The 23,686-nt window shown below is 46.6% G+C and overlaps 2 protein-coding genes across 2 annotated transcripts in view; both read right to left on the minus strand.

Annotated features, from left to right (window-relative positions):
* The window catches only part of LOC149450591 (uncharacterized), a 146,423-nt gene that overhangs the window by 32,783 nt on the left and 89,954 nt on the right, over window positions 1–23,686 (minus strand). Inside the window, exons 5-6 of the mRNA XM_089691712.1 lie at window positions 21,899–22,092; window positions 21,599–21,730 (exon numbers count right to left, since the gene is read on the minus strand). Of these exons, the coding sequence (XP_089547838.1) occupies window positions 21,599–21,730; window positions 21,899–22,092 (326 nt within the window). The remainder of the gene's footprint in view (window positions 1–21,598; window positions 21,731–21,898; window positions 22,093–23,686) is intronic.
* On the minus strand, window positions 1,161–5,494 carry LOC149450592 (uncharacterized). The gene has a single exon (XM_089691721.1). It carries the CDS (start codon window positions 5,164–5,166, stop codon window positions 3,517–3,519), a length of 1,650 nt encoding a protein of 549 aa, XP_089547847.1. The 5' UTR covers window positions 5,167–5,494; the 3' UTR covers window positions 1,161–3,516.

Genomic DNA, 23,686 nt, shown 5'->3' on the forward strand with positions numbered 1-23,686 from the left:
TTGTTTCAAAGCATTCTCCAATGATCATGTCCATGTCTGGCAGATTCCAGGACACTTCAAAGTGGCAGTGAGGTGACGTCTCCGGAACACTCTCTGGGTTCCATCACCAGGCACTGCAATTATACCCGACTGCTGGGAGCCGGCATCTCCTTTCCTACAGTGAAAGTATAATTCTGACATCAGCAGAGAGGCAGCCGGAGGGTGGGATCAGGTAAGTACCACCACTGACCACCAATGCTGGGCTGGGGGTACACTTTATTCTCACTGACACCAACAATGGCATTTGTTTTATCTAACTGACACCAACAATGGAACTTATTTTATCTCACTGACACCAATGGGGCTTATTTATCTCACTGACACCAACAATGATGGATATCAAGGAAATCATGCCCACGGTGACTGGGTAACTGGAGTGAGATCCTTGATTGGTGGAGAATGAATGAGGGTGGAGCTTTCTCTGAATTCTCATCTGCTGTATTTTTAACTGAAATTGTACCTTTCATAAATCATTGCACTAATATTGTGTAAAATAATAAAACTCATAAAACATCAGAACTACTAACAATTTATCCTCTAGTGTGTCTGCTGTTGTGAAGAAATATATATAATATTTGGGGGTTTAAGTAATTTTAAGGTATAAATGGTCTTTAAAACATGTAAACAAAAAAATGTAAAATGTCTCCAGGACTCCATGGACCCCTTCATTCCACACAGTCTCCAGGAACCGGGAAACCACAGAGAAACCAAGTGTCCCCCGACTTCCTCTCCAGGCTGGGATGTCACCCTGGTTGGGTGCCCCCTACAGTAGAAGAAGCAGACTGCACCGGCCTACATCTTCTTTATGCTTTGTCTGATCAGGATGGCGGTCATTTCTCCCTGAACACGGAGCCCCCTAAACACGAGGTAAATGTGGTGCAGCATTGAGCCCCGTCCAGCTGTAGTGTAGACTTTGACAGGCTGCAGGCAGCGGGGCTGGACGCTGTACCTGTGCCTACCAGGTGTATTATAATGCCAGCATTGCACCCACAGGGGCTGGACCCCCCATGTACAAGGGGCCTAAGAGATACCATCAGCTGGTGTCCCATTCCACCAGACCCCTATAACTGGAAGAGGACATGTTTGGGTGGATGTGTTGTAGAAGAACCCAGACCACGGTATTGTGCGGTGAAATTATAATTCAACTTTATTAAATGTGACACTTTAACAACAGAAGAAAAGAGATAAATTGTTGATTTATTTATACCATTTATATAATCTATTCTAAAAAACTGATTAACATATGACACACCCTTCATTAACACAAGCCACGCCCACTTATGTATCCCTCTAAACATCCAAATCCCTGTAAATTCCCAGAAGACACTTTCATCTTTTATCCACAACAAGCTGATTGGGTACAAGAGAACCCCGAGCCCCTCCTGCTCATTCCCACACAAGTCCATGTCACCATCTACAAGGTGAGAGGACCTGAAGGAGAACAAGACCATGACCACCAGGACCATCGCCTGACTGAAGCCATGCTCACATTTCTTTCTAATGCAGCTTCTATGGTCTCCTCAGATATAGATTTGGCAGATGTACATTAGTGGAACCCTTTCACTCCGGCCAACGTAAGGTTTCCATCAGCAGCAGCACGGCCTTATAGCTATAGCACCCGGGGGTTGTCTACATTTGTTATGCCAACTGTCAGATTTCTGGTGGAAGTGATTCAGCCGCACTGAAGGTCCTCCCCCCACCATGTATACCGGGCTCAACTGTCCTTCCTGCAAGCCCAAGACAGGCATGGTGGGTGTCAGTGGTGAGAGCAGAAGGAGATCAGCAAACATCTGATCTCTGATCTCCCCTTCAGTGAATGGATGTGGGAGGTGGGAGATTATGTCATTTCTGGTTTCAGTGCTGTCATTCTCCAGTCACTATGGTTTGGGAAGGAGCTGATTAGGCATGATCTGTGCTTGACCATCTTTTTTGGGGTACAGAGGTGACATTGGGGGTCTAATAATGTTCTGATGTCTCTTTAAAGAGGACCTGTGACCACAAATTTGTACCAACCCCCCTTCTGATAGAAGTCATGCTAAGTGCAAAAGAGTTGAAAAAAATTAAAGTAACACTATAAAAATAAAAACCCACAAAACAAATCACACGACACATTTTACATATCATTGCACAAGTGAGAGTGAGAACAATCATTCTGAGGCCATCATTCACGGATAACTATCTGAACTGATAACCTATAAAGGCTCTTAAAGCGTCATCTTTGAACAATTTTTGGTACTGAAGTTTGTCACCATTTCACAAGTACGCACAATTTGTAAAGTTTGACATGTTTGGTATCTATATACTTGATGACAACCCCATATTTTATATTTCACCAAACAAATTGGGTCATATATTGTGTTCTTTGTGCACTAACATTATCTTTAGTGTTTTTTACAGGAAATATGTATTTGATAAACAGCTGTGCTAATGTTCTGGGGCATAAAAAATGGCAACTACCACCATTATATTCTCCAGAGTCTCTGCTTTCAGAAAGTAAAATAAATGTTTGGGGTTTTATCTAATCTTAAGGCCTAAAATGTGAATTTAACTTTAAAAAAAGCAAAATAAACTCTGGCAGTGAAAGAAAATACAGCAATATATAACATTTCAAAATCAAAACTATGGTAGCAACTAATGGCTTAAGAAGCAAACCCACCATATTACTCAACCAGGTTCCAACTAAACCCACCCAAAACATTGGATCCCACCTCCTCCCACCCAGGTTCCTGTTGGAACTCCTTTACCTTGTGTAGATATCCCCTTCTGAGATCCTCATGATCTAATATAAATGTACAACACTCTCCATCTGACATCAGTTTGTAGACTCCACTTTGGTCTTCCAAGAGATAGTAAGCTGCCAAGCAGTTCTGTGACACCACCCTAGATGGTGGAGCCACTTCTGCTGTCAGCTCTGCTTATAACATCAATGGTGTCATTGGTTATCTGATCCATGACTCCAGTACACAATTTCAACTTACTTATCTTAGATTCCCCATCTATGAAGGGCTCACTGCATAAAGCATCTCCAATCCAGAGAAAATGTTTCTTCTCACTGAAAGGCCAGGGGAGTATTGGGAGAAATTGAGGCTTACCCTTACAGATATGAGGGGGAGGGGCAACATAACCTAAAGCCATTGGACCCCATCCTAGACTCCGGTACTGAGGCATTGTTGGTCATGTATTGGTTGGTCAGATTCTGGCAATGAAGAAAACACACGGGAACATAGCTCAGTTAGTGAATGATGAAAATGCATTACATGTTCAGTCAATGCTCCATAAAAAAGGATAAAGATGAGAATGATGAGGAATACAGTTCAGTCATTGCTGCTTATCTTTAAAAATGTCCAAAGGTAAAATATTCACAGGCCTTCTAGGTGTGTTTCTGATGGACATAAGCACTAAACCCAATGAATCCGATCATTAGAGTCCTGTTTGTTCAAAGTTTTTTTTTTTTTTTAAAGTAGCATCATGTCTTCCCTAGTTTGTGGGAAGACATTGGGCCTGTGAGCCCAATGGGACAGCTGCAACGTCTTTAATATTGCCCCTTCTTCTGGAGTTTCCTTTATGCAGCTCAAGCTTGTGAATCCTCTGGTGATAGCTTAGCCCGGCATTACCTGTAAAAGCTTTGCCACATTCAGAACACTGATGTGGTTTCTCTCCAGTGTGGACCCTTTGGTGTGCTATGAGATCTGACTTCTGTGTAAAAGCTTTGTCACATTCAGAACATTGATATGGTTTCTCTCCAGTGTGGATCCTCTGGTGTATGATAAGATATGACTTCCATGTAAAAGCTTTGCCACATTCAGAACATTGATATGGCTTCTCTCCAGTGTGCACCCTCTGGTGTGCTATAAGAGCTGACGTCTGTGTAAAAGCTTTGTCACATTCAGGACACTGATGTGGTTTCTCTCCAGTGTGGATCCTCTGGTGTGTGATAAGATCTGACTTATGTGTAAAAGCTTTGTCACATTCACAACACTGATATGACTTCTCTCCAGTGTGAATCCTCTGGTGTGTGATAAGATATGACTTCTGTGTGTAAGCTTTGTCACATTCAGAACACTGATATGACTTCTCTCCAGTGTGAACCCTCTGGTGTATGATAAGCTCGCGCTTAGTTAAAAAAGCTTTGTCACATTCAGAACACTGATGTGGTTTCTCTCCAGTGTGCCTCCTCTGGTGTATGATAAGGGTTGACTTCTGTGTAAAAGCTTTTTCACATTCAGAACACTGATATGACTTCTCTCCAGTGTGAATCCTCTTGTGTCTGATAAGATGTGACCTCTTTGTAAAAGCTTTGTCACATTCAGAACACTGATGTGGTTTCTCTCCAGTGTGAATCCTCTGGTGTATGATAAGATTTGACTTCCATGTAAAAGTTTTGTCACATTCAGAACATTGATATGGCTTCTCTCCAGTGTGCCTCCTCTGGTGTATGATAAGATATGACTTATGTGTAAAAGCTGTGTCACATTCAGAACATTGATATGGCTTCTCTCCAGTGTGCCTCCTCTGGTGTATGATAAGATATGACTTATGTGTAAAAGCTGTGTCACATTCAGAACATTGATATGGCTTCTCTCCAGTGTGCCTCCTCTGGTGTATGATAAGATGTGACATACATGTAAAAGCTTTTTCACATTCAGAACACTGATATGACTTCTCTCCAGTGTGAATCCTCTGGTGTATGATAAGCTGTGACTTCCATGTAAAAGCTTTGTCACATTCAGAACACTGATATGGCTTCTCTCCAGTGTGCCTCCTCTGGTGTATGATAAGATGTGACATACATGTAAAAGCTTTTTCACATTCAGAACACTGATATGACTTCTCTCCAGTGTGAATCCTCTGGTGTATGATAAGCTGTGACTTCCATGTAAAAGCTTTGTCACATTCAGAACATTGATATGACTTCTCTCCAGTGTGAATCCTCTGGTGTCTGATAAGATATGACTTCCTTGTAAAAGCTTTGTCACATTCAGAACACTGATATGGCTTCTCTCCAGTGTGCATCCTCTGGTGTCTGATAAGATGTGACATACATGTAAAAGCTTTGTCACATTCAGAACACTGATATGGCTTCTCTCCAGTGTGACCCTTCTGGTGTGTGATATGTTTTGCCTCCATTGTAAAATCTTTGTCACGTTCCAAACAAGAAATAGCTTGAAATGACTCCTCTTATGTATACATGGGTTGGACTTTACTGTAAAGCAATTGTCACTTCCAGAACACTGAAATGTCTTTTCTCTTGTTATCCTCTGAGGTTGGATCAGTGTTGAAGAGGACCCAAAGCACTTATGACATGTAGAACACGGATATGACTTGTGTCCTGTGTGACTCCTCCAGTGAACTGCAATAAAAACTTTCAGTCAATTACAACACCCAGATGTTTGGTTTCCCATGTGACTGAGTTGTATTCACAAAGACCAGCATGACCAAAAACGTGATTCGTCAATCCACCTGTACAAAAAATAAAAAATAAAAATCAGAATTCTATATAAAAGGGCTAAAGTTGTTTTTTATTTTTAATGATCATTAATAAATATATCTTATATATCATCGCAGGCTGTGTCATCATTATGGTTGTCCTCAAAAGGCCAGTTGTAACTGTAAGACTAGATCTCCAGAGCACCTCACCCCCCCATTACATCAGATGCCAAGAACCCCACACCCACCCTAACATCACCGTGCACCTCCTTTGGGGGCAGAGCTGGAAAGCAGAAAGTGCAGGGTCTGGAGGAGGACCAGAGGAGGAGTGGAGTCAATTACCAGAGTCTGCTGAATGCTGAGACCAAGGGAGGTGAAGATGAGGGGATGCTGCAGCTTCACTGAGAGGTGCAGGATTTAGCAGAGGAGTTCCATTCTCTTCTCTGCTGCCGACTGCTGAGACAAGGTGGGGGAGGAGACAAGGGGGTACCTGCAGGAGAGGTGCAAGGGCCACATGAAATAACCTAGAGAGCCAGATCCAGATATATATAGAAAGCATATGTACATCATTGTGTGTATATATACAGTATGTGTGTATTATATTTTTTTATTAAATTAAATAGTATTTAAGACATTTTTTTTTAAGTGCACACAGTATATCCAACATTCAGCCCAGACAATGGAGTCATACATTCTAATGTATAAGCAGTTGTGGCAATGTTACAGATCATACAGAACAATAACTTGCTTTGTCTCTGGTGTCACTTTTACTTTCTATAAACAAACGAAAAGAGAAAAAAGAAGCAACGTAGAACAATTCACCTGTACATGGCAAGTAACTCTCTCCAGTACAGACATAGATAGCTGACTCCGTTCAAGTAGGCCTGTGTCTACAGGATCATACACCAAGTATCGGCCTCCAATGTAGTCACCATTTAGTAGGGTACAATTGGCCGGGTCCATTTTTAGGGGCCTAAAAAAGTTAAACCTATAAAAACCTATGACAAATGAAGTATGGGGAGTGAGTACCGGAGTATCCAGCCAGTTCTGCCAGAGAGCCATAAGTCTCCTAGGAGAAGTTAGGTTTTCATGTATTATTATGGGGTTCACCTGCTCAATCCATGCCTGGTGGGAGTATGAGTTGATAACCAGAATGCTTGGATTCGATTTGCAGGTTCGTTCAGAAAGTAAATCTAAGAATCCAAAAATTACAAGCTTAATCTCTACTAGGGAGAGACTTTGTTCAATTAAAAGAAGGTGAGAAAATGTAAATGAGCAGCTGAGAGAAGAGCTAAAAACACTAAAAATACCCCCAAAGATCTATCCTAGAAATTCAGTCTAAAATGTAACAATTACACCAAGAAAACCCTCAACTGAGGGAAGAGATAATGACACCAAAGATACAAATGGAGCTCAACAATCAGGAAAGAGAATCAAAGAGGATGATTTATACAAAGTACCCATCAAGGAACAACAGACCGGTGAGACCAATCAGCTTCCGAAATGTAACAAAGACCAGCAATAGCCAAGACAACTCTACTAATCCTGAGATCACAAATAGTGATGGCCGAACACCCCCCTGTTCAGGTCGCGGTCAAACATCCGAACCTACAGAATGTTCTACAGTGAATGTCGAACACGAAGGACTGAGAGGTGTCTTACCGCATCTGAGTATGAAGATCCCGCTCAGTTACTAACATCCGGCATGAGTTCTATGATGAAGTCACGCGGTATTTTAGTAGTGAGACATTCATTCATGTTCCTGGTGTCAGTGGGGTTTCCTGCCGACAGCTGAATGTCAAAAGAATTGTCAGGATTGCCCAGCAATTAAAAAAAAAACAGCTTGTTGTCCCCCTCTCATCCACACCAAGCACTTCGAGACTGGTATGGATTTTGAGAGGAACCCTCTATGCCAATAATATTTTTATAAATGGCATGGGGGTCCCCCAAAAATCCATATCAGGAGGTGAGCACCCCCTCTCCTGAACCATACCAGGCCACATGCCCGCAACATGGTGGGATGCCTTGGGTCGGGAGCCCCCCAAAGCACCTTGTCCACATATTGATGGGGACAAGGGCCTCTTTCCCACAACCGTAGCCTGTGGTTGTGGGGGTCTGTAACCTGGGGGGCTTATTGGAATCTGGAAGTCCCCTTTAACAAGGGGGCCCAAAGATCCTGGCCCCCCCGCCTATGTAAATGAGTAGGCGGTATATGGTACTGCTACCCATTCACAAAAAAAGTGTAGAAAATGACAGGAGACAGTCTTTAACAAGTCCTTTATTGAAAATAAACATTTTAAAAAATGTCCCCCAAAGTAGATCCAACGTCAATCACGATGCCGCCACCACCGCTACCCAAAAAAGGGGAAAAAAGCTCTGCTTGCTATGCTGGCTCCTAGCTGTCTGACAGCTGCACCTGTGACAACAGTTTTTATATACCCCGCCCCCTTGTGACATCACCACGCACTGTGATTGGTCAAAGTATTACACCTGACTTGTGGTTAGGTGCATTGCTTTGTCCTATCACAATGCACTATCAGGGCGCAGTGCATTGTGGGGCATGGTGGGCAAACAGCCCACTGAATGCCCATACTGTTTGTGTTTGCTGAACACACGAACGGCCCATGTTCAAATCAAACTTAGGTTCAACTGGAACATGAAGCCCATCCCTACAAACAAACAGTCATCAAACCACAAGAACAGCCAACAGACTCCAGATTCTTATTGTTATTAATAGACTCCAATGGGAAATATCTAAACACCAAACGGCTCTTCCCAGGAACAAGAGACAACAAAATTCAAGTCCAACAACTGAACAAGCGATAGGAGTCATCAATGATCCGTATTTCACCAACCCCAAACATATCATCATACACACCGACCCAAACATATCATCATACACACCGACCCAAACATATCATCATACACACCGACCCAAACGTATCATCATACACACCGACCCAAACATATCATCATACACACCGACCCAAACGTATCATCATACACACCGACCCAAACATATCATCATACACACCGACCCAAACATATCATACACACCGACCCAAACGTATCATCATACACACCGACCCAAACGTATCATCATACACACCGACCCAAACATATCATCATACACACCGACCCAAACATATCATCATACACACCGACCCAAACATATCATCATACACACCGACCCCAACATATCATCATACACACCGACCCAAACGTATCATCATACACACCGACCCAAACATATCATCATACACACCGACCCAAACGTATCATCATACACACCGACCCAAACGTATCATCATACACACCGACCCAAACATATCATCATACACACCGACCCAAACATATCATCATACACACCGACCCAAACGTATCATCATACACACCGACCCAAACATATCATCATACACACCGACCCAAACGTATCATCATACACACCGACCCAAACATATCATCATACACACAGACCCAAACATATCATCATACACACCGACCCAAACGTATCATCATACACACCGACCCAAACATATCATCATACACACCGACCCAAACGTATCATCATACACACCGACCCAAACGTATCATCATACACACCGACCCAAACGTATCATCATACACACCGACCCAAACATATCATCATACACACCGACCCAAACATATCATCATACACACCGACCCAAACATATCATCATACACACCGACCCAAACGTATCATCATACACACCGACCCAAACGTATCATCATACACACCGACCCAAACGTATCATCATACACACCGACCCCAACATATCATCATACACACCGACCCAAACATATCATCATACACACCGACCCAAACATATCATCATACACACCGACCCAAACATATCATCATACACACCGACCCAAACATATCATCATACACACCGACCCCAACATATCATCATACACACCGACCCAAACGTATCATCATACACACCGACCCAAACATATCATCATACACACCGACCCAAACGTATCATCATACACACCGACCCAAACATATCATCATACACACCGACCCAAACATATCATCATACACACCGACCCAAACGTATCATCATACACACCGACCCAAACATATCATCATACACACAGACCCAAACATATCATCATACACACCGACCCAAACGTATCATACACACCGACCCAAACGTATCATACACACCGACACAAACATATCATCATACACACCGACCCAAACATATCATCATACACACAGACCCAAACATATCATCATACACACCGACCCAAACGTATCATACACACCGACCCAAACATATCATCATACACACCGACCCAAACATATCATCATACACACCGACCCAAACATATCATCATACACACCGACCCAAACGTATCATCATACACACCGACCCAAACATATCATCATACACACCGACCCAAACATATCATCATACACACCGACCCAAACATATCATCATACACACCGACCCAAACCTATCATCATACACACAGACCCAAACATATCATCATACACACCGACCCAAACGTATCATACACACCGACCCAAACATATCATCATACACACCGACCCAAACATATCATCATACACACCGACCCAAACATATCATCATACACACCGACCCAAACATATCATCATACACACCGACCCAAACGTATCATACACACCGACCCAAACATATCATCATACACACCGACCCAAACATATCATCATACACACCGACCCAAACATATCATCATACACACCGACCCAAACATATCATCATACACACCGACCCAAACATATCATCATACACACCGACCCCAAACATATCATCATACACACCGACCCAAACATCCTCCAGAGACAAAAGGAAGCCTCTGAGAATAAACTATTACAACTAACAGAGACCGCACAACAAAAATGTCCTCACTCCAACATCATACTGTCCTCCCTAATTCCAAGGATGGACATAACAAACAATAGAAAACTCAGCGAATCAACACAGAGCTGGCAGATAAAACCAGGTCAGAGCCTACCATTCACCTGACACAACATCATTCCATCATGACCCAACACCTCTATGACTACAAACACCTCAACTAACAAGGGGGCAGTCAACTAGCAAGAGAACCCAAAGACATTGTACTGAATGGAACCCACAACCCGGGATCTGGCACAAACCATCTCAGATGGACACAATGGGGCTGATTTACTAAAACTGGAGTGTGCAAAATCTGGGGCAGCTGTGCATGGGAGCCAATCAGGTTCTGACTTCAGCTTGTTCAATTAAGCTTTGACATAAAACCTGGAAGCTGATTGGTTCCCATGCAGAGCTGCACCAGACTTTGCACTCTCCAGTGTCTCATTGTCATCACATGCTGTGTCCATAATGACCACCCATCCCCCCTTATCAGCTGGCTTCAATGTTATATCTCCCCTTGCTGCTAATGATGGCAATGCACCTTTCTCCTCAATGGTCCCATTATTAGGATATGACCCCAGAGTTCCTGATTATAGACTGTCATTAGAGATGAGCGAATCGAAGTAGGCGAAGTGGAATTCGAGTCGAATATCGAAATTTTTCCTAAAATGGCGGCGGACATGTGCGGCGACGGAGCGGGGATGTCTGGGAAGGCGCGCAGACAAGGCGCGCTGACCCATAATGCATTTCTTAATGACATGTGATCGCATCAGCCAATCAGCAGCCAGCCAGCCAGCACTGTGTAATGGTCGAGCTATAAATAGCGGCCATTTTGGAATTCTTCATTTGCCTCCAGTCATTCAAGAGAGGCAGACCGCTCTGTACTAGGGACAGAGTTAGGGCCACAGAAACGTTACTTGGGGACAGAGAAACGTTACTTAGGGACAGAGAAGCATTACTCAGGGACACAGAATTGTTAATGAGGGCCACAGAATCGTTACTTAGGGACAAAGAAACGCTAGTTAGGGCCACAGAATTGTTACTCAGGGACAGACAGAATTGTTACTGAGTGCCAGAGAATTGTTACTTAGGGCCACAGAAACGTTAGTTAGGGCCACAGAATTGTTACTCAGGGACAGACAGAATTGTTACTGAGTGCCAGAGAATTGTTACTTAGGGCCACAGAATTGTTACTCAGGGACAGACACAGAATTGTTACTGAGGGCCACAGAACTGTTACTTAGGACCACAGAAACGTTATTAGGGCCACAGAATTGTTACTCAGGGACAGACAGAATTGTTACTGAGTGCCAGAGAATTGTTACTTAGGGCCACAGAAACGTTAGGGCCACAGAATTGTTACTCAGGGACAGACACAGAATTGTTACTGAGGGCCACAGAACTGTTACTTAGGGCCACAGAAACGTTAGTTAGGGCCACAGAATTGTTACTCAGGGACAGACACAGAATTGTTACTGAGGGCCACAGAACTGTTAGGGCCACAGAAACGTTATTAGGGCCACAGAATTGTTACTCAGGGACAGACAGAATTGTTACTGAGTGCCAGAGAATTGTTACTTAGGGCCACAGAAACGTTAGTTAGGGCCACAGAATTGTTACTCAGGGACAGACAGAATTGTTACTGAGTGCCAGAGAATTGTTATTTAGGGCCACAGAAACGTTAGTTAGGGCCACAGAATTGTTACTCAGGGACAGACACAGAATTGTTACTGAGGGCCACAGAACTGTTACTTAGGGCCACAGAAACGTTATTAGGGCCACAGAATTGTTACTCAGGGACAGACAGAATTGTTACTGAGTGCCAGAGAATTGTTACTTAGGGCCACAGAAACGTTAGTTAGGGCCACAGAATTGTTACTCAGGGACAGACAGAATTGTTACTGAGTGCCAGAGAATTGTTACTTAGGGCCACAGAATTGTTACTCAGGGACAGACACAGAATTGTTACTGAGGGCCACAGAACTGTTACTTAGGGCCACAGAAATGTTAGGGCCACAGAATTGTTACTCAGGGACAGACACAGAATTGTTACTGAGGGCCACAGAACTGTTACTTAGGGCCACAGAAACGTTAGTTAGGGCCACAGAATTGTTACTCAGGGACAGACACAGAATTGTTACTGAGGGCCACAGAACTGTTACTTAGGGCCACAGAAACGTTACTCAGGGACACAAATTTGTTACTGAGGGCCACAGAACCGTTACTTAGGGCCACAGAATTGTTACTGAGGGCCACAGAACCGTTACTTAGGGCCACATAAACGTTAATCAGGGACACAGAATTGTTACTGAGGGCCACAGAACCGTTACTTAGGGCCACAGAATTGTTACTCAGGGACAGACACAGAATTGTTACTGAGGGACACAGAATTGTTACTGAGGGCCACAGAACCGTTACTTAGGGCCACATAAACTTTAATCAGGGACACAGAATTGTTACTGAGGGCCACAGAACTGTTACTTAGGGCCACATAAACGTTAATCAGGGACACAGAATTGTTACTGAGGGACACAGAACCGTTACTTAGGGCCACAGAAACGTTAATCAGGGACACAGATATGTTACTGAGGGCCACAGAATTGTTACTCAGGGACAGACACAGAATTGTTTCTTGAGGGACACAGAATTGTTACTGAGGGCCACAGAACCGTTACTTAGGGCCACAGAATTGTTACTCAGGGACACATAATTGTTACTGAGGGCCACAGAACTGTTACTTAGGGCCACAGAATTGTTACTAGGACAGACACAGAATTGTTACTCAGGGACACAGAATTGTTACTGAGGGCCACAGAACCGTTACTTAGGGCCACAGAATTGTTACTCAGGGACACAGAATTGTTACTGAGGGCCACAGAACTGTTACTTAAGGCCACAGAATTGTTACTCGGACAGACACAGAATTGTTACTCAGGGACACAGAATTGTTACTTAGGGCCACAGAAACGTTACTCAGGGACACAGAATTGTTACTGAGGGCCACAGAACCGTTACTTAGGGCCACAGAATTGTTACTCAGGGACAGACACAGAATTGTTACTGAGGGACACAGAATTGTTACTGAGGGCCACAACCGTTACTTAGGGCCACAGAATTGTTACTCAGGGACACAGAATTGTTACTGAGGGCCACAGAACTGTTACTTAGGGCCACAGAATTGTTACTCGGACAGACACAGAATTGTTACTCAGGGACACAGAATTGTTACTGAGGGCCACAGAACCGTTACTTAGGGCCACATAAACGTTAATCAGGGACACAGAATTGTTACTGAGGGCCACAGAACCGTTACTTAGGGCCACAGAATTGTTACTCAGGGACAGACACAGAATTGTTACTGAGGGACACAGAATTCTTACTAAGGGCCACAGAACCGTTACTTAGGGCCACATAAACGTTAATCAGGGACACAGAATTGTTACTGAGGGCCACAGAACCGTTACTTAGGGCCACATAAACGTTAATCAGGGACACAGAATTGTTACTGAGGGCCACAGAACAGTTACTTAGGGCCACAGAATTGTTACTCAGGGACAGACACAGAATTGTTACTCAGGGACACAGAATTGTTACTGAGGGCCACAGAACCGTTACTTAGGGCCACATAAACGTTAATCAGGGACACAGAATTGTTACTGAGGGCCACAGAACAGTTACTTAGGGCCACAGAATTGTTACTCAGGGACAGACACAGAATTGTTACTGAGGGACACAGAATTGTTACTGAGGGCCACAGAACCATTACTTAGGGCCACATAAACGTTAATCAGGGACACAGAATTGTTACTGAGGGCCACAGAACCGTTACTTAGGGCCACAGAAACGTTAATCAGGGACACAGAATTGTTACTGAGGGCCACAGAACCGTTACTTAGGGCCACAGAATTGTTACTCAGGGACAGACACAGAATTGTTACTCAGGGACACAGAATTGTTACTCAGGGACACAGAATCGTTGAATTAAAGAGTATGTCAGACAACACGCAGAGGAGTGGCAGAGGAGGCAATGTTTTAGGAGCGAGCAGACGTGGCAGCAGAGGAAGGGGTCGAGGCAGCACTAGTCGCAGCCAGAGGCCAGTGCTCCCGGTGTCATCCAGCGGTCGTGTCTCCACCGACAACCCTGCTGTCATCGATTGGTTGGCTCGGTCGTCTTCCTCTTCCCAGGTCACCTCTGACACCTACAGCCAACGGTCGGTGGGTACGTCAGACACAACCGTTAGTTGGCATGGCCCGGGAGCAAGCCCACTGAAATCACGTGTCCTCTACCTGCCCCTGTCCTTTGCTGTTCCCTCACCAAGCGAAGTATCGCATGCTGTGGGCTCAGCCCCACTGTACAGTGAGGAAGAGCTAACAGAGGGCGGTCAGGAACGGGGGGAGACATCCGCCTTTTCAGCAGCCAGGCGAAGAAGTACTGGCGAGGAGAGTGGCTCGGTAGCCGGTCTAGAGACAGGTCTGTCTCCTGACCCAGACGCAGCCGAGGGGGCTAGTAGTGAGGCGGAGACCCTAATTGATGATGAGGAGGTTGATCGCACTTGGCTGCCTCGTCGTCATCAGGCAACTTCTTCCGCATCATCAGGAGAAGAGGGTGCCAGCTTGGCAGCGAGCGAAACAGTCGGTGGGTTGCCCAGGAGGCAGCAGGGTCGCATCAGTGTCAGTGGAGCCAAACGGCCACGGAGTAGAGCACCAGCTCCACTGCAGCCTACCACCACGGCCAGTAGTGGTGCCGGTGCGCACGAAGGAAGTAGCAGTCAGCCAGTGAGGAGTAGCGGGGGCAAAGTTTTCGACTCGGTGGTGTGGCAATTTTTCGTCAAGCCGCCCGAGGAAGTAAACGTAGCCGTATGTCGACTATGTGGCCAGAAAGTCAAGCGTGGCCAGGGGGCCCATGTTGGGACTACAGCGTTGCGTCAGCATATGCAGCGTCACCATTCGGTGTCCTGGGAAAACCGTGATAAAGATACGGCGGTTCTGCCTGCCCCAGCCCCCGCTCCATCACCCGCTCCGTTACTTGCTCCGTCACCCGACGTCGTCAATCGCCCTCTATCAGCCAGTCAAGGCTCCAACACCTCTGCTGAGGGGAGTTGTCGCTCGTTGGCATCTTCCGCTCGTTCAGATGCTCCTTCTCCTGCTACTCCTCTTCTCGGATTCCGTCAACAGTCTTTCTTGGAATCCGTTTCCAAGAGACAACAGTTTGCGAGCACGCACCCGACGGTGCAAAAGCTGAACGTCCTCCTGTCCAAGTTGCTGGTGCTGCAGTCCCTCCCTTTCCAAGTAGTGGACTCAGCACCTTTCCGAGAAATGATGGCTTGTGCCGCGCCGCGGTGGAGAGTGCCAAGCCGTCATTTCTTTGCCAAAAAGGCAGTGCCAGCCCTGCATTCACATGTAGAAGAGATGGTGGGCCAGTCTTTGAGCATGTCGGTCTCTGCCAAAGTGCACGGCAGCGCCGACGTGTGGAGCTGTAACTACGGTCAGGGACAGTACATGTCATTTACGGCCCACTGGGTGAACGTGGTGCCGTCACAGCCGCACCAGCAACTTGGACAGGTCACGCCGCTTTTGCCTCCACGTTTGCACGTCCTTGGTCCACAAAAGATGTCCGCCTCTACCACCTCTTCTTCCTTCGTGTCCTCAGCCGCCACCCCCGTGCCAAGTCCCATTACCCGACCGGCATATCACATGTGCAGGGCGAAACGGTGTCACGCTGTGCTGCACCTGGTATGCCTTGGCGAACGTAGTCACACAGGGGAGGAACTTCTGAGTGTAATGAACAGAGAAATCGACAGATGGCTGTCTCCGCGCAAACTGAAAATCGGAACCATGTTGACCGACAACGGAAAGAACATGGTGTCTGCTCTGCGTCAAGGAAGGTTGTGCCATGCGCCATGCATGGCTCACGTGTTCAATCTGGTTGTCAAGCGGTTCCTAAAATCCACCATCCCACTGCAAGACATCCTTAAAATGTCACGTAAACTTTGCATGCATTTCAGCCATTCCTACACCGCAAAGCACACCCTCCTTGAGCTGCAGCGGCAGAACGGAATTCCACAGCATCGCCTGATCTGCGACGTTGCAACAAGGTGGAATTCAACCCTACACATGTTAGACCGCCTTTACGAACAGCGAAAGGCCATCACCGATTTCCTGATGTTACAAGCGGATAAAGGTACTCCCCTGTGTAACTTCGATGTCAGCCATTGGCAGCTCATGCGTGACACCTGCCGCTTGCTCAGGCCCTTTGAGGAGGCCACGCTATTCGTGAGTCGGCAGGACTATGGGACGAACGACGTCATTCCTCTGTTGCACGTCCTGGAACAAATGCTGTTAACAATGGCTGGTCAGGGTGCGGTAGACGTGGCGCACAGATCTCAACGCCACATGACCCCTGTGGGGGCAGGACAGGAAGAAGAGGAGGAGGTAGAGGAGGACATTTGTGCTCAGGAATTATTGAGTGAAATGGGTGGTTTTTCCACTCAGCGGACAGGAGTGGAGGAGCAGGAGCATCTGGTAGAGGAGGAGGAGGAGACAGAGGACCCAGACGCACCGTGGCAGTATGCTGTGGAGATGGAGGCAGGGAGTCCCTCGCATTCCTTGGCACAAATGGCCCATAGCATGCTCGCTTGCTTGTGTAGCGACAGCTGAATAATAACCATCAGACAGAGAGATGACTTTTGGCTGTCCACCTTGTTGGACCCTCGCTACTGTTCAAAAATGGTGGCCTTTTTCACACCTCCTGAGAGGGAGGCCAAAATAACGTACTATAAAAACCACCTATGTAGTCAGTTGGTCTCTGCCTTTGTGCGCCAACGTCCATCCTCAGACACTGTGGGCCCTGTGCGCTCGCGTTCCGCTGCCATGGCAGCAGGGGAGGGGTGGGGTGGTAGGAGCAGTGGCAGCTCCACCAGCAGCGGCTGCCTCAGTCTGCAGTCGATGATGAGTAGCCTTCTTCACCAGTGCAGTGAGGAAACTACGAACCAGCCGCAGCAGCAGCAGCAGCAGCAGCATCAGGTGGACCTGGAGCAGGAGCTCAAACAACAGGCTTGGGCCTACTTGGACAGCACCCTGCCAACCGAGGTAGACAATCCCCTTGACTACTGGGCAACGAAACTTGACCTTTGGCCCCAACTAGCTGAATTTGCCCTTGAAAGGCTGTCATGCCTGGCCAGTAGCGTGGCATCGGAGCGCGAGTTTAGTGCGGCAGGAGGTATTGTAACTCCGCGGAGGACACGACTGTCCACCCAAAGTGTGGAGAGACTCACGTTTGTGAAAATGAATCAGGCGTGGATTAGTCTGGATTTCAAACCACCAGTTCCTGACACAACTGACTAAATCCGCCATGAATCATGCCCCAAACATGTGCCACTTTCAGGTCTCCTCACACTGCTGGTGTGTTCCATTTTTTGTCATAGGGTGCTGGCAGATTACGGGCCTCCCATAGCTGCTGCCAGGCCCCTAATCTGCCATGGGCCCCTATACCGCCTCCTCATGCTGCTGCCAGGTCCAGAGTCTCTCATGGGTCCCTGTACGGCCTCCCATTGCTGCTGTCTCCATCGCCACACTCTGCCATGTGCCACTTTCAGGTCTCCTCACACACTGCTGGTGTGTTCAATTTTTTGTCATAGGGTGCTGGCAGATTACAGGCCTCCTATAGCTGCTGCCAGGCCCCTAATCTGCCATGGGCCCCTATACCACATACTCATGCTGCTGCCAGGTCCACAGTCTCTCATGGGTCCCTGTACGGCCTCCCATTGCTGCTGTCTCCATCGCCACACTCTGCCATGTGCCACTTTCAGGTCTCCTCACACACTGCTGGTGTGTTCAATTTTTTGTCATAGGGTGCTGGCAGATTACGGGCCTCCTATAGCTGCTGCCAGGCCCCTAATCTGCCATGGGCCCCTATACCGCCTCCTCATGCTGCTGCCAGGTCCACAGTCTCTCATGGGTGCCTGTACGGCCTCCCATTGCTGCTGTCTCCATCGCCACACTCTGCCATGTGCCACTTTCAGGTCTCCTCACACACTGCTGCTGTGTTCAATTTTTTGTCATAGGGTGCTGGCAGATTACGGGCCTCCTAAAGCTGCTGCCAGGCCCCTAATCTGCCATGGGCCCCTATACCGCCTCCTCATGCTGCTGCCAGGTCCACAGTCTCTCATGGGTGCCTGTACGGCCTCCCATTGCTGCTGTCTCCATCGCCACACTCTGCCATGTGCCACTTTCAGGTCTCCTCACACACTGCTGGTGTGTTCAATTTTTTGACATAGGGTGCTGGCAGATTACGGGCCTCCTATAGCTGCTGCCAGGCCCCTAATCTGCCATGGGCCCCTATACCGCCTCCTCATGCTGCTGCCAGGTCCACAGTCTCTCATGGGTCCCTGTACGGCCTCCCATTGCTGCTGTCTCCATCGCCACACTCTGCCATGTGCCACTTTCAGGTCTCCTCACACACTGCTGGTGTGTTCCATTTTTTGTCATAGGGTGCTGGCAGATTACGGGCCTCCCATAGCTGCTGCCAGGCCCCTAATCTGTCATGCGCCCCTGTACCGCCTCCTCATGCTGCTGCCAGGTCCAGAGTGTGTCATGGGCCCCCGTACCGACTCCTCATGCTGCTGCCAGGCCCGTAATCTGTCATGGGCCCCTGTACCGCCTCCTCATGCTGCTGCCAGGTCCAGAGTGTGTCATGGGTCCCTGTACGGCCTCCCATTGCTGCTGTCTCCATCGCCACACTCTGCCATGTGCCACTTTCAGGTCTCCTCACACTGCTGCTGGTTTCCATTTTGTCATAGGGTGCTGTATGGCCTCCCATTGCTGCTGCCTCCACCGCCACACTGTGGCTCCACACTCTGGTTTTGGCCCCGTGACTGCCCAAATGAGTGAAGTGTGCGGTGATTCTAAGATCGACGGCACTCATCTGCATGTCATACTGACTGTCAGTATTATTTCTCTTCCCCAGCAGACTCCAAGGGCATTTAAATTAAAGGTACAGTGTTCTGCACTAATATAAAGGCTCTCTGAAGCCTAGAAACACCCTTTTATAAGTTAAATTCGCAGCGAATATATTCGACTCGAATCGAAATTTTTTCACGAATTCGCCGAATCAGTCGAATCGAATTTTTGAATACTTCGCTCATCTCTAACTATCATCTACATATGAGGATACCTGAGGATTGCCCTCCATGACACCACCAGGGTCTATTATACATGTATGTGACCCCCATGAGGACTGATCGGGTCTGCCTCTACTATCAAGGAGCTTGATTCTGCCCGTCCCTTCATCACCTTCCATTGACTACAATGTCCACATTATCTATCCATTCTATTCTATTTCATGTTGTGTCAGTAATAAAAGTCACGGAGGGTTGGGAACCCTGCAAGGGGGGCAGAGATATGTGACTGCCTAGTCCAGCCTTTCTCAGCCAGGGTTCCTCCAAAGGGTTCTAGGGCTTCCTTGTCACTTCATTGGGCTGTATATGGAAGTGTCACCGACCAGCCGTTTCTGGATACACAGCTTTGTCATCATTGCACACACACACAGGATTTTGTTTTTCATTCAATACATTTTTTATTATAATTTCACTTTCAACAGGATTACAAAAAAAATCAGGAAATAGTAAAGGAAGAAATGCAATTGGTCAGGAAGATCCCTTGTCTGGAATGTGGGGGCGGAGTCATTATTATTGGTGTACATTACAATAACATTGCTGGGAGGTCTCTTCATTTCTCTGCTCCATACTTCCCGTCTTTATAGAAACGTCTCCTGACATTTGGGGGTCTATTCATAAAGAATGTGGGGAACCATTCACCTGGTGAAAGTGCATGTCCAATCCTTAGCAGATCCGGAGAGGTAAGTGTGCATGGATGGGGTGTAGGTCAGTCCTTACCCTAGATGAAATCTCTCATACAGACACAATGGAACTCATGGGACTTTATAAAGAGGAACTCCAAAAAACATCAATAAAGATCTTCCAATGTTTTCTTCCCAATCAGCGTAGAAATCATAAAACCCTCCCAGCAGGTGTACAAGGCCATGAAATCTCTCACAAAGTCCATCAATGGACAATTCCTGGACAACAGTCACCGTGGGACAGAATTCTGAGCACCATAAGGAGGATCCAGCAGCGCCATCCATCTCTACGCGTTTCGTGGTGCAGCGCTCACTTCTTCAGGAGAAATGATTCCTGCTGATCAGAGTATACACCAATAATAAAACAAATGGCGGCAGGACCATCACTGGCTGGATGGAAAATGGAGCAGGAAAGTGGCGTCAGGTAAGTCTTCCCAGGAGTTCTGTGCTGGGCCAGCTCCCTTGTTTATGGCAGCTGGTGGACATGCTGGTGCTCGGGCCTAAGACACTTCCTGCCTACCATGGTAAGCCAGCCCCCCTCTGTGTTCTCACTGGATGCCCCTGGGTCTGCCCCTCCCCCCATGTGTACGCAGATTGCACAGAACACATTGGAAGATTTGATTGATGTGATTTTCTGGCGTTCCTCTATATAAAGTCACATGACCATTCTGTCTATATGAGAGATTTTATCTCCTGTCCATTCCTTCTCTGTGAATGGGGCTAAAACACCGATGTCATTAGATTTGCTGAGCCGGGGGAATGTTCTCCATCATTACAGAGCATTTCACACTCCATTTATATTATTCTCCTGATATCAATGGCCAACCCGGTCCCACACTTCATCCATGTCTTTGGGGGCCTCTGATCTCCTTATCCACTGTTTCTTCCATGATGAAGATCAGCCATGGAGTATATCTGAGGTGTATATCAGGGTGTGCTTCTTCCCCACATGAGAGCTGGGATGTCCAGCAACATTCATCTAGAAGACATTTCCCGCACTCAAGGCACTAATACACCTCTAGGGTTGTGTGGGACCCCTGATGTACAGGAAGACAGGACTTCAGTGAGGAACATTTCCCTCACTCAGGACAGGAAAGTTGCTTTTACCCCGTGTGACATTTCTGATGGATGGAAAGATTGGACTTCTGTAAAAAACATTTTCCGCACTCAGGACAAGGATATGGCTTTTCCCCTGTGTGAGATCTCTGATGTATGTAAAGGTTAGACATATGTGAAAAACATTTCCCGCACTCAAGACAGGAATAGGGCTTCTCTCCCGTGTGAGATCTCTGATGTTTGTAAAGGTTGTACTTCACTGAAAAACATTTCCCGCACTCAGGACAGCAATATGGCTTCTTACCCGTGTGAGATCTCTGATGTATGCAAAGACTGGACTTCCATGAAAACCGTTTCCCACACTCATGACAAGAATATGGCTTCTCCCCCGTATGAGATCTCTGATGTGAAACAAGCTCTGATTTTTGAAAAAAACCTTTCCCACAATCAGAACAGGAAAATGGCTTCTCCCCTGTGTGCAGTCTTTGATGTGTGCTAAGGTGAACCTTCTGTGAAAATGTTTTCCCGCACTCAGGACAGGAATATGGTTTCTCAGCAGTGTGAAGCCTCTGATGTTTTTTAAGATTAGACTTTTTTGAAAAACATTTCCCGCACTCAATACAGGAATACGGCTTCTCCCCCGTGTGAGATCTCTGATGTGTGTAAAGATTGGACTTGACTGAAAAACATTTCTTGCACTCAGGACAGGAATACGGCTTCTCTCCCGTGTGAGATCTTTGATGCCTATTAAGATAGGATTTACAACGGAAACATTTCCCGCACTCAGTACAGGAGAAGCTCTTCCCTGTTGGAAGGCCGGCCCGGTCCCGCACAGTCTGAGGTTCCTCAGGATACGAGGAATCCGATGGTCCATCTACACTGGGTGGTGCCGGATGGACATTGGAGGGAGCCGGGTTTTCTCCTGGACTATACTGTGTGATGTCCTCATCTTCTACTTTCCAGTCTGGAGACAAAGTGAGACAATCCTCGGAGGTTTTCCTCATCTCCTGGCCATGGACTAAAATACAAAGACAAAGAGGATTACTAGACAGGAGCTGATTGGTTCCCCCAAACCAGGACTCCGCCCACATCAGGAAGCTTGGTCTCTGAGGAGCTTACAATTCCACCCTCAAGGGAACTAGGAAATGGCTCCTCTGATCTCCTACCAGGTCATTTCTTTATTCATGGACCTTAGTCAGAGAGTGAGGAAACAACCAGAACTGTCTTTGATAGGAGGGACAGTGATGAGGGGATTATAGGACGAGGGTCCCCACCCCCTCTATCACTCATCGCCATCTTCCCAACACAAGAAGTACTGCACTTCCTTATTTAGTCCATGATTTAGTCATGAAGAACAGCGGGGCTGAGCCCCACCAGAGGTCAGAGAGAGTGAGAATGAGGGGAGAACAACCAAGATGAAGACTGGACTGATCCTGAAGACCACCATCATTGGGGTATTGACTCCTCCCTCATTATCACTTTCTGTTTAAGGGTCCAAAGTTGGAGGATGTTATCACATTATTATCACCATGTAAAAGTCTGTGCTCCAATCACATCATCCGATATAAAATGTCCAGCTGGGAGGAAATGGGGGGAACAAAAGAGAATCCATATTATGTGTATATATAGCAGTGGGGGGAGGGGGGAGAGCAGAAGTCAGGACTATGGAATGTACAACATAGAGTATATAGTGCAGGGGTCAGGAGTATGTAATGTACAACAGAGTATATAGTGCAGGGGTCAGGAGTATGTAATGTACAACATAGAGTATATAGTGCAGGGGTCAGGACTATGTGATGTACAACATAGAGTATATAGTGCAGGGGTCAGGGGTATGTAATGTACAACAGAGTATATAGTGCAGGGGTCAGGACTATGTGATGTACAACATAGAGTATATAGTGCAGGGGTCAGGGGTATGTAATGTACAACATAGAGTATATAGTGCAGGGGTCAGGAGTATGTAATGTACAACATAGAGTATATAGTGCAGGGGTCAGGACTATGTGATGTACAACATAGAGTATATAGTGCAGGGGTCAGGGGTATGTAATGTACAACATAGAGTATATAGTGCAGGGGTCAGGAGTATGTAATGTACAACATAGAGTATATAGTGCAGGGTCAGGAGTATGTAATATACAACAGAGTATATAGTGCAGGGGTCAGGAGTATGTAATTTACAATATACAGTGTAAGGGTCAGGACTCATAATATTGGTATTCAGTTATCAGTGGAAGCTTAAATGTTTACAGTAGACAAGTTGCAGAGATCCCACACCACTGCCTCCCATCTCCTGAGACTGCACTCAGTGACTTGGGTCTGAGACTATACAGACATATCCCTCCACCCGGCACAGCCAGCAGACCACAGAGCAAGGAACCCTGGGAGA

The sequence above is a fragment of the Staurois parvus genome, unplaced genomic scaffold (assembly GCF_062004578.1).
Source record: "Staurois parvus isolate SC_StPar_1 unplaced genomic scaffold, SC_StPar_1.0 ptg000570l, whole genome shotgun sequence".
Classification (NCBI taxonomy): domain Eukaryota; kingdom Metazoa; phylum Chordata; class Amphibia; order Anura; family Ranidae; genus Staurois; species Staurois parvus.